Source organism: Lissotriton helveticus, chromosome 3_1, assembly GCF_964261635.1.
Source record: "Lissotriton helveticus chromosome 3_1, aLisHel1.1, whole genome shotgun sequence".
Taxonomy (NCBI): Eukaryota; Metazoa; Chordata; class Amphibia; order Caudata; family Salamandridae; genus Lissotriton; species Lissotriton helveticus.
The window spans coordinates 900,303,800-900,317,044 of NC_136061.1; the positions used below are offsets into that span (position 1 = coordinate 900,303,800).

At 44.2% G+C, this 13,245-nt stretch overlaps 1 protein-coding gene across 1 annotated transcript in view; it reads left to right on the top strand.

Moving 5' to 3' along the window:
* UTP11 (UTP11 small subunit processome component) overlaps positions 1-13,245 on the top strand; it is a 154,127-nt gene that overhangs the window by 20,461 nt on the left and 120,421 nt on the right. Inside the window, exons 2-4 of the mRNA XM_078683790.1 lie at positions 434-495; positions 8,681-8,783; positions 10,114-10,227. Coding sequence (XP_078539916.1) covers positions 434-495; positions 8,681-8,783; positions 10,114-10,227 — 279 coding nt within the window. The remainder of the gene's footprint in view (positions 1-433; positions 496-8,680; positions 8,784-10,113; positions 10,228-13,245) is intronic.

Here is a 13,245-nt window from a genome sequence, read left to right on the forward strand (position 1 = left end):
TTTAGTTGTTCGGGAGTCTAGCGCGCATGTGCTAATGTTGTCTTTTTTTGTGCGCATGCGCGCATAGTCAATTCTATAGCGCATGTGCGAGAGAGACACTTGTCATTCAAAATGTGCAATACTCGGCTCTGCTTTTGATTTCAAACTCTAGCTGCCACCCTCCAGGTTCCTATTTTGGTACATGTACAAACAAAATAAACAAACACCTAGGGGTTTCATACCTTTAAAGGGATGGGCTTCTGTAGTATTTTAAACGTTCCTCTGTGTTCTTCTGTATTAGAAAATATGAATTTTACATTTTCAGAACATTAAGCTGCCTATGTGAAAATGTTTTACTGCCCTTGAGCATTTCCATTATTATTTTTAATTGTTGATTTCTATGTAAAAGCTCCTGCAATGTTCTTTGCTAACTTATTGTACTTTTATGTTTCAGCCTGCTTTTCGGAAAAATGTTGGTCTTTTGGAGAAAAAGAAGGATTACAAACTTCGTGCAGAGTAAGTTAAAAATGTGTCGCCAAACTGCTTATGTAGATAGGTCGAAGTTATTCTATACGACCCTCTTCCCATATGGTCAAATACAATTCTGTGCTAAAAAGAGCAGATTATATCTGCTTGCTTGGGTTTCGGTGATTCTTGTTTAAATAGAAGAAAATAGCCACAGTAAGCAACTGATTTATTTAAATTTCACTGGATGCATTACATATTGCCAGACATGTCCAAGATGGCAGGATCAACCCTACATCTTAAGCATAAAGTGTCTTTCTTCCAAACGCTGACAGTTGTGCCTAGGAGGAGTGGGGACGTGTCTTGGGGGTATTGTCTGGGATCCCCTGCTATGATTGGCTGCCCATCACCATTGTTCAGACTGTCACTTAGATGTGGCTTACTTGTATCTGTCTTGGTTACATAAACGGATGAAAATGCCTAAGTGGAGTAGGGACATCAATAGCAGTTTGCAGAGGATCTGCTTGTATCTACGCCTATGACTGGCTGCCTTTCGCTATATCTCAAGTCATACACTATAGGAATGAAGTGCTGTTAGTTAGCACACAAGCGTGCAAAGCATAATAACAGCAACCCGAGAGTTGGTCTCTCTGCCAGTTTCTGGGGTAGTATTGAAACCATGTGAGTAAATTTCTTAAGAATTTCTAAAATAAAAGTAGTTTTTCAGATATTATACAGGCACATGCAACAACTTTGTTTTTCATTTGAATGGAAAAGGTAAGTTTCTTTGAAACCGAGAAAGCAAAATTCCACACCAATAAGTACACCTTTTGTGACATTGAGACTGACTGGAGATCCCTCTTTATGGATAATCTATTTAGACCCTTTGCTGCATCTACGAGAATCTTTCGAACAAAACAATTTTACAGAAAATTGCACCGCTTTATACGTCTGAGTCTCTGAACTCTAAATCCCTTCTCAGTTACAAAGGTTTTGGGTTTCGAAAAAAAGAATTTCAAAGTATCACTGAACCAAATACAAAACAGGTCCGGCAATAATTGTATGCATCAGATACAGACACTAGAACAACATACCTACTTTCAACTCTGCACCTGTTGTGGGGTTGTCCCTACTTTTGATTCAATGACAATGAGTCCAAGTATGCCTTACTCTATCTAATCCACATTTTGTCTTTCATGGCCAACTCAAAGGAAGCTCCTGATATGATTATTGATTCTCATTCTAAATGGTTTGAGAAACAGAAAATGAGCTGCTTTAGTAAAACACCCCATCCCCCCTGCTTAAGACACCCCGCACTCCTGAATAAGGTAGATGGTACATCGTATGACAGGGATTGTAGGTCAGCCAAGAGCAATATCTCTAGTTTCCTTAATAGAGTCTTCTCGCATGATATAAAGTCAGCTAGAGCAGACTACAAACTAGTCCTGAAACATGCAAAATCTACATGAACGCAGCGATTTAGAACAACATTTTGTCTGCAACGCGTTCAGGGGACCAGGTAGCTTTCTGGCATATAATAGCACACATGCGCCAAGACAAATAGGAAGAAGCCGAAGCACACATTCTTACACAACACTGGATGAACCTTTTTAAATCTTTATATAGTTTCTCCTCCTTAACCATAGCGAACCTTGATTCCCCTGATTTTATAGCGTCCCTGACATCTTGTAAGACTCCTTTTAAATTAGATACGGTTAAAGATGGTTGGGCTTTCACAGTGATTGAAGTGATCGCGGCCATTAACTCTCAAACGGCACGAAACGCACCCGGGCTAGATCAAATTCCAGTGGACCTCTTCAAGTCTGAACCGGTAATTTGAACACACTACCATACACATGTTTTTAATGCCATTTTAGCAGGAGGCGTGATTCCAACCTCAAGGAAAGGGGCGGAACTTAATCGTATACACAAGTAAGGCCCTAAGTCTGATCCAGCCAACTACCGCCCAATCAGCCTTTATTGATTCTTCCCCAAAAATCATTTGTAAGCTTCTATTAGACCAGCTCCTTACCTGGTTCGAAGAAAATACAATTTTCAAACAGTTTCAGGCTGATTTTGTTCCAAAATTAGTATAGTCAACCAGGTTTTTAGGTCTTAGTTTATAAGGTGGAAAGAAGTAGTCATCGACCTCAAGGTGGCATTCGACATGGTCCATAGGGATAAGTTACGGCATACACTAGGAGACCCAGGGCTTCCCCCGCCCTCGCCTCAGTTTATTGGCTAGGCTTCACCATGACAGGTTTGCACAAGTCAGGGTAGAAACGAGTAAAAGCACCAACCTCTTTAAGGTTGCAAAAGGAGACAGGCTCCCACGTTGTTCCTGCTGTTTCTAAATGGCTGTATCGATTACCTCTTGGGTTGTGATAATGACTCTCCAGTTCTAGAGGGAACCAACATACACACCCTATTATTTATGGATGATACTTTATCAGTATAAAAAATGCCCAATGGCCTAGAGACCCTCTTGAGCAAGTTTAACATATTCTGCCTAGATCAAGGACTGGCAATTAATGCAGGTAAGACTACATGTATTCCCACCCACCCCTGTAAAGGCTTCAGAGGATCAATAATGTAGGAAGGGGAGGAGCTGGAGAAAGTGTCAGATTTCGATTACCTTGGCATTCGCCTCTCTAGTGCACATACCTGGGGCACCCAGGTTACCAAAAGCACTCTCATACTAAAGTGCAGGGTGGCAGCCATTTTAAAATTCACAAATAAGACCTTGTTCTACCTAATCTTCCCCTTTAGTGAGGTTTGGAGAGCCAAAGTTGTAGTTGTCTCAACATATGGAGCAGAACTTTGTGGTTATGGTAATCTAAAAGCCCTTGAGGTGGCTGAGAATAAATTTTAATAGTAGCCCTTAAGCTGTCCCAAAGCACGCCATTGATTTTTAAACATGACCTAGGCTTCCAGTCCATTGTTCCCCCCCCCCCCGTGCACCTGAAACTTATTCTGTTCTGGCTACAGATTTGGTCTACGCCTGAGCTGGCAGAATACAGGGTGGGATTAAGAGATCTTCTAGATAAATCACAGAGAGTTGTTTTGCTACTCTGGTTGGAGTACGTAAAACAGTTTTAATACTCTAGCAATCTACACGGGAATTGATTGTCCCCTGAAACTATTCAAACTTCTGCAAAGAAGAGATTGAAGGTCTTCTATGAGGAGGTTAAATTTGCCAAACAGGTAGGCTTAGCCCAACTGAAAGTGTTTTTGTCCTATAGGATTCAAGCCTACCTCTTACTTTGAAAGCTATATGAATGATGTTTAACCTCTGGTCACAAAAGTTCTTTATGTAAGGATCAGGATGGGTACATTACCGCTTACTACCTGTACTGCTACATGGAATAGTCAACAAGGTGGCAGGAAACAATGTCCTGTCTGCAGAAGTGCTGAAGAAACAGATAACCATCTCCTCTTTTTTTGCCCAAGGTAGTATAAGCAGTGTAGACACTGGATTGCTCCTCTTTGCTGCCTTTTAGGTGTTGTACAATACAGGGTAGCGAAAGGATAATGGAGATGTAAATGTAAATGTAAATGTATTTCGATTTATATAGCGCACGAATCACCCAGGGGTCTCAAGGCGCTTGCTTAGGGAACCCGTCCTGGTATTCCCCTGTGAGATACCCCGGCAGGGTATTCACAAGGTGAAAGCCAGGCATCCCGCCGCGAGGGGCCGTAGTGGAGATTAAGCAAGCTATTGCCCAGAGTCGCAGAGTGTGACCCCATGAGTCGAGTAGGCACCGGAGCGAGAATTGTCGAGTCAGTGGAATTTTTTGAGCCCGAGACCCGCCGAGGCGGGGAATCGAACCCTGGTCCACGGCTGATCTCAGCTTCCGGGTCTGCCGCCTCTAACCACTGAGCCACGCTTCTCCAGGCATGTCTCCAGGCTTTGTCTTCCCTATTGCTAAATTGTTTGAGAGCATATGGCCAATTCGGCAAAAAATGTGCTCTCTTACCCGGTCACGGTCAATCATTCCATCCTGATTGACCGTGTCGGAGAGCTGGGTATCCATTCCACGGCTGGAGCCTTGCTTACTTCCTTTTTGGCAGGGAGAACAGTAACTCTGGGGCCTTTTAGATCGGTCGACCTAGCACTACCATGCGGAGTGCCACAAGGCTCGTCCCTAAGTCCGACACTTTTTAACATTTATGTGTCGGACTTAGCTAGGGTTATCAAGATCTACCGGATGAGCCTCACCACTTATGCTGACGATACGCAGCTGGTGCTAGCCATCAACAATGATGGAGAAGAGGTGGCAGTTCGGTTTCAGGAAGGCATGTTGGCAATTAAGGAGTGGATGGTTTATTTCTGAATGCTCAAGCTCGGGTGGTCGCCAAGCTCCAATTGGTCCAGAATGCTGCAGCGAGACTGCTATCCGGGACACCCAAGTATAAACCGATTAAACAGGTAATCAGGAGTTATCACTGGCTGACGGTTAAAAACAGGATTAAATTTAAAACATTGTGCCTCACCTTTAAAGCCATCCATCAGCGAGGGCCGGAGTTTCTTAAACAGAAGCTCTTGCTCTATCGCCCCAATCGACAATTAAGGTCAATAAATTCATTTCATCTTATTGTACCAAGAACTAGGACACTCACTTGGGGAGACAGATGTTTCACCAATGCTGCAGCCAGACTCTGGAACACGCTTCCACTGGTGATAAGATCCTCCACTACATTGTTACAATTTAGAAAATTGGTGAAGACATGGCTGTTTGACCAATAAGTTTCACCTCCCCTTTATTATTTCTCATGATTAAAACTGTAAATTGAGCATATTAAGGCACCTGTGAGTTTTAGCGCCAAGACGCCTAAGGGCATATGATGCGCTTTATAAATTTAAAAAATAAATAAAATAAATATAAATAAATTACCCTTTCTTTGCCCTCTGACTAATGCAAACCCTCCTCCCTTCGCATATCAGTTTTATTGATATTAGAACTTGTGTTTTTAATCGTATTATAAGCTGGAGCACTTGCACGGTATTCAGCTAGAATGTCTTGTGAGACAGGGAAGAGTATGTAACCCCAGCTTTGTCCCGGTATCTAGACTATCGTTGGTCCACAATGGATAAATTAATCTGTTTTAGGTGTCAAATTTAATATGCACACGCCTAGCAATAGATTTCATTGGGATTTCTACTCTTTAGGTCTTGCTGAGCCAGCGCATGCGCTGCTCAGAGAGACATTTAGTAGGTGAGTTTTAAAAGTGCTACAGCCTTGTGTTCGCGCGAGCATGCTTGCGCCTGAGCTGCCATCTGTCTCCTCAGTCACGGGTCACGGGTCACAGGTCACGGCTCAGTAAGACTTACAGCATGCTCCTCCACCCCCACCCACGCAGCCCTCACTAACCCCTCCCACGCAGCCCTCCTCCTCTGTAGCAACCCCCTTCCCTGCCTAGCCTTTCCACACGACCAACGCATAAACACAACCACACAAACACAACCACACACACACAACCACACACACACACACAACCACACACACGCACCCTCAACGACACCCACCCACAACCACACACACCCACAACCTTACACACACACAACCTTACACACACACAACCACAACCATCCACACACACAACCACAACCACACTCACAACCACACTCACACACACACACAACCACACACCCACACACAACCACACACACACAACCACACACACAACCACACCCGCCCACAACCACACACACCCACCATACACACCCACACACAACCACACCGCCAACCTTACACAACCACACACACACAACCCCACACACACACAACCCCACACACAACCCCACACACAACCCCACAACCGCACACACACGCAGCCACACACACACAACCACACACACACAACCACGCACACACAACCACACACACACAACCACGCACACACAACCACGCACACACCACACACACACCACACACACCACACACAACCACACACACAACCACAACCACACACACCCACAACCACACACAAAACCACACCCACTCCCACAACCACGCCCACCCCCACACACAACCCCACAACCACAACCCCACAACCACAACCCCACAACCACAACCTCACAACCACAACCCCGCACACAACCCCGCACACAACCCCGCACACAACCCCGCACACAACCCCGCACACAACCCCGCACACAACCCCGCACACAACCCCGCACACAACCCCGCACACAACCCCGCACACAACCCCGCACACAACCCCGCACACAACCCCGCACACAACCCCGCACACAACCCCGCACACAACCCCGCACACAACCCCGCACACAACCCCGCACACACTCAACCACACACTCAACCACACACTCAACCACACCCACACACACAACCAAACCCACAGCCACACACACAACCAAACACACAACCACACCCAAACACACACACACAACCACACAACCACACACACAACCACACACAGCCACACCCACACACACCCACACATTGACGCAACCACACCCACACACAACCACCCACACAACCACAACCACGTACACAACCACATACACAACCACACCCACAACCGCACACAACCACAACCACACACACAACCACACACACAACCATACACAACCCCCCCACACACACAACCACACACAACCCCCCCCCACACACACAACCACACACAGCCACACAACCACACACAGCCACACAACCACACACAGCCGCACAACCACACACAGCCGCACAACCACACACACAGCCACACACACACAACCACACACACACAACCACACACACACAACCAACCACACAAACAACCAACCACACAAACAACCAACCACACACACAACCAACCACACACACAACCAACCACACACACAACCAACCACACACACAACCAACCACACACACAACCAACCAACCACACACACAACCAACCACACACACAACCAACCACACACACAACCAACCACACACACAACCAACCACACACACACAACCAACCACACACACAACCAACCACACACACAACCAACCACACACACAACCAACCACACACACAACCAACCACACACACAACCAACCACACACACAACCAACCACACACACAACCAACCACACACACAACCAACCACACACACAACCAACCACACACACAACCAACCACACACACACACAACTAACCACACACACAACCAACCACACACACACACAACTAACCACACACACACACAACTAACCACACACACAACCAACCACACACACAACCACAACCACACCCACAACCACACATAACCACAACTACACACACAGCCACACTCCCAACCACACACTCCCAACCACACACTCCCAACCACACACTCCCAACCACACACTCCCAACCACACACTCCCAACCACACACTCCCAACCACACACTCCCAACCACACACTCCCAACCACACGCGCACAACCACACGCGCACAACCACACGCGCACACAACCACACACGCACACAACCACACAACCACAACCATGCACAGCCACTTATTGAGAAGAAACCCAGCTGCACCATAGGCTCGTAGGAGAGGGTACTGTCGAGATAGTACAAGTGACACGTGCCATAAAGAACATATAAATATGGTTTACAAAAGAATGCTCTGGCAGAATGCTTTCAAGAATCTTTCTATGGAAGCACTACTTAAATTGTACATGGAAATGCTTACATTAATCAGAGCTATAGCTATTTATGCCGGACACATTCCATTCAATAACATTGGTCACAGCTAGGGAGCCGGCAAGCATACGATGCCACGCCACATCTTCTCTAACCATTTACACAAGCAACCTCTGACATGTTTTTGCTATGTGGGGCACCCCATAAGACCGAAGGCATTTCGCTTGGTAGAAAGATGGTGGCGGGAAGATTTTAATTAATCTGAACAGCTGGTAATTACTATAGGGTCATTCCATTTGATCTCATTTGTGTCCGCACAGAAGAGATCAACTGCATGCAAATCAGCCTCATCGTGGGTGACTTTGTATAATTATTTATAGCATACCTTTTGAATTGTGGATTTTACTAGAGGCAGATTTTGAGGATGCTGGGTGATCATTGTATCGAAATTGAACATGATGGAGGATGCTAAGTGGGTATTCAGTTGAAGATGGTGACAGTTTGTAAATGGGCTACAGCTGTCTAAGCATACAAACCATACATTGATACTATGCGATGATTTATATGTATTTCTTGTATTAGGAGCTACTTTAATCAATGTACATTTATAATTTCAGAGATTACAGTAAGAAGAGAAACACTCTCAATGCTCTCCGGAAGAAAGCACTTGAGAAAAACCCTGATGAGTTTTATTATAAGATGACCAGTTCAAAGCTCCAGGTACATTTCTGCTTTTACTCCTGTTTTGACATTTTTAGGCGGATAGATCTGCTTCTACAAAGGGTTCCGGGAGACTTCTAGTGTAAGGTAGGCTGGTTTGCTTGAGGATTATCAGTACAGACTTCTTTGTTCATCATTCAAAAGCTAGTTAGGGTCTCTAAGTAAGTTAATTAACTTGCAGAGAGATGGGAATGCTGGTTAGTAAATATTGTATAGGTAATGTGGAACTTCACCCATGAAATAATATTTTTTTTAACCTGTACTACCTCAGCTGTTCAACTTTTTGGGGCTGTGAGTCGTTGCTGTTGTGCCCTGTGGCTGATATATTTTAAATCACAAAGCAAGCAGTTCCAAATCCTAGCAGAAGGGCTTGATTGAGTCAGTCATTAGGCTGACTTGCAGCAGTAAACTCTATAACTGCAATGAACCCTTTTTACATGTCCTTTTCCTACTCCTTGGTCCGTTTGATTGAGCAACTGCTTCATTTTACTCCAGTATGTGAAAGGCGAGTGGAAAACATAGTGCGCGTGCAGCAGTTGCTTTTTAAAAAAAAAATCTTTCATATAAATAAACCTTACAAAATGCTACATGGCTGATAGTTCTTAATTGATATATATATATATATATATATATATATATATATATCCCAGATGGTTCCGTTCTCCTCTCACTTTAGGCGCTACTGGCAAGTGCGTTGCTTCGCGCGGTAGAACCAAACCGCAACATATTATATCTCTGCTTGAGCCCAGGACCTCCCGCGCTCCAGCCAAAAGAAGCCGCAACCGTGATCAAGTGAGTAGGGAGCTCACGAAACGCGTTGGTTTTACGCTGTGAAGTATGCTGTATTGATTTAACCAATAAATCTATCAGTTTCTTTAAAAAACTTGGACTGGAGTTGCGGCTTCTTTTGGCTGGAGCGCGGGAGGTCCTGGGCTCAAGCAGAGATATAATATATATATATATATATATATATATATATATATATATATATATATATATATATATATTTTTTTTTACAATGCTTTACTAATTAAAAATAGAAAAATGATTTCTAAAATAACTGTTTAAGAAAAAAATCTACTTTGTCGTACACTACCGGTTTGTGTATTTATTAATTACTTTTCGGTTTAAATCTATAAGCCATCTCTCCCCACTATCTCTATTGTTGTATTTATTTTTTATATTGATAGATCTAACGAGGTCACAGGGATATGCGAGTGGGCATTGTCTTAAATAAAATCAAACTGTCATCCTTATGAGCACTCCTAATGTTCACAAATGCCATCTTTGACTCACCATAGCACTCGCTAATTATATATTTTTTCTTTAGGATGGAGTTCATGTGATTAAGCAACAGGTTGAGGAAACTACAGAAGAACAGCTGAAAGTGATGAGGACACAGGATATTAAGTATGTGGAAATGAAGAGGGTGGCTGAGGCTAAGGTGAGAACTTGTGAGACCTAATGTTATTTTGTATTTGGTACCACAAAATATTCGAACAATAATTAGCAGGCCTTTTGTAAAAATGCTTCTGTCTGTAAGGTTTTATTGTTGGCAGTCGTCACTCTGTACACTTATGTGAGTGAGATCTGGTCTATCCTGAGGGGCTGTGTTTGTAAGGGTGTTGCTAATCATGGACCGGGTTTTCAGCTTAGCCTGCATGCAACAAGCCAATTTTGAGTTCCTGGCACAACATGTAAACGTCCAATCCATTCTTTGCGCACGCCCCAAAGTGGGTTCATGGCTAAAGCGCATTTTGTATTGATCTATGTCATAAATTGAACCATTTTAAAGTGCCGGGTGTAGATGACCTGTCTTCAGTGTGCACTTGGATTGGGGGCATAAGGCGTTTGTCCAATCCTCAGTATGTGCTTGGGTCTGGAATATTAATTCCTAGTTCTCTGCTCAGTAGGTGAATTGCCCAGTTTGTTTGTATGCTAGGCCTATTGTGGGAATCTCCCTGTCTCCAGATTTGCTTTACCCAGTGAATGGATTGCTCAACCCTTGATATTTACTCTTCTCAGTGTATCTATTGCTAGTTTCCTACACTTGTTGCATGTCTGTCTGCATGGCCTGTCTTGGGGATGTACTCAGTCAAAGGTGTTAATTACCTAGATTTGTATATGTTTGGTCCACGTTATGGAGGCATACCTCCTAATGTGTTTTTGATCCATGAATTATGCTGCAAAGATTTGGATATGCATGCGACCGAGGGTATGGTCTGTCCAGTTTTGGTTATGTATAGGGCCAAAGTTTTGGACTGCCCAATGTTTGGTATGCTGTCTAGCTAGGGTATGGACCACTCTGATTTTTGGTTACATATTTCGCACAAGGAATGAGCCACCGACTTTTGGTTAGGTTTATGGTCCAGGGTGTAGACAGTCATGCTTTTGGTTATTTGCGTTGCTCATAGTGTGGCTAGCCCGGTGTTTGGTATGCACTTGGCCCAGGGAATTGAGAATCTATTCAGACAGAATGGACCAGAAGTATAGGTGTTCAGTCCCAGCAGGGTATTGGGCATCCTGCCATGGAAATGTACTTAAATGAGACGTAAGTAACTACTTCGTGAAATGTGCTTGGCTCGTGGCTGAAGTCAGTAAATATCTAGCTTGCCCCATGCTCGATTGGCAAGTCCTAGCCCAGGGTGTAGGGTACCTCTGTGTGGGTTCGCCTCTGTGAGTGAGGGATCACTCTCTCACTTTGCAGACCTTGTTGCCATTCCTTGGGGAACGTAGAGATTTCGGGTACTTTCTCTGTTCATCCAGCACCAAACTCCAAGGACGTCATCGTGGTGATAGGGTTTGTGGGCAAGGGATAGAGAGGTGCAAACCACTGCCTCTGCTTTTTCAAGCCTGTGCCTCATTTATTTCTTAGATGCTTCTAGGCGATGTGTAGTGTGGGCCCAATATCTACAGAGCCTCTGGAGTGTATGGTGTTGAGGTTTCAAAAATAACCAGGTAATAAAGAGCAAGTTTTTGCTAACGTGAATGTGGTGTAGAGCTAGTTCGATTGATATAAAGTGAAACACCGTCATATTTTCTACAAGTAATAGGTGACAAAGGGCTTCAATAATAAATTTACTAGGAAGAAGTGTCTCGTGAAGTTCTACCAACTGCTGGAAATCCAGCGTCTGTTACTTCCAGAGAAGGGTGGCTGTTCCATTCGCTAAATACCAGAATGCCTTGTTTACAGTCGGACATTTGCAGGGACTCCAGCAGGCACTTCTTCTCCGAGGACGTAAGTCAGCTTGCACCGGTGCAAACGGGAGCTTGACAGATGTGTGTGCACCTTAGCGTAAGTTCAAGGAGAACTTTATGCTCCAGCGTGATTAGCCTAGATTGGGGAGGGAGATGCTGCGCATTCATGCAGATTATGGAGTTAGCATCCATGCAGCCAAGTACTGAACACGTTCGCATGCAGTGTATGGTGTAGACCTTGCGTCAAGGCTCTGAGGGTAAGAGAGAGAGGTCTTGATGGGAGAGAGAGGTCACAACCCTTGTTTAGCTCGGATTTAAGACTAAGCCTGCTACAATCCAGTTTTAGCCCTTCGTTTTCTTATGCTGCACTCAAATCAGGTTACAAATGTATGAGTAGCAGGGAACCATGAGGACTTGGCCTAACGGCTAGGGCTGTCGATCTCGGTTCTGGGGAACCGGGTTTGAGTCTCGGCAATGACGCTGAACATCCTGTGATTCTGGGCAAATCACTTAATCTCCCCGTGCCTACTATAAGTGAATGTGTCCTCATGTAACGCAATTGGTGCTATGTAAAGTGCTCTGATAATTCGCGCAATATTAAAACTCCGTAAAAAAAAAAAAGATTGCGCCAACTGACGAAATTGGATTCTCTTTGTATCTCTAATGTGGTGCTGCAATATGCTGATGGTGTGTGCTGCTATCACACAGTCCTGTTTGTGCTGCGTGGTTGGCCTTGATTTTGTTGCATTTATGACGTGAATTTATCTTTCTTAAAGTAAGACGACGATATTCAAGGCGTCAACTCTAGTAAGAATGAATGAGGATTGCGTTTATAATATTGATGCATTGCTGCATCTGCCGGTAGACTGCTGTCATTGTACCAGCATGATAGGACATCTCGAAGGATCAACAAGACGAGGCAACTTGTTTTGCGCGTTTGTTTTGGCAACCTTTGTTTTTTGAGGTTGCACAATTTCAGATGGAGGTTCACTAATCAGAGGATAATCCATATATATGCAGTCATGATTGGTACCCTTCATACAATGATACATGTGATGTTTTTAAAAGTTACAAACTAAACTTAAGATTAAACACCTTGTTAGATACATTTATACTGAATGTAAAAATAATAGGATGGTAGGTGAGGTCATAAGGATGGACAATGGACTGCCCAACCTAGTCGGACACTAGCAGGCGTCCATAGGAGGCCCTGTCTTGAATTCCATAAAGCTGCTTAGATATCCTCACCAACACCAGCCTGGGA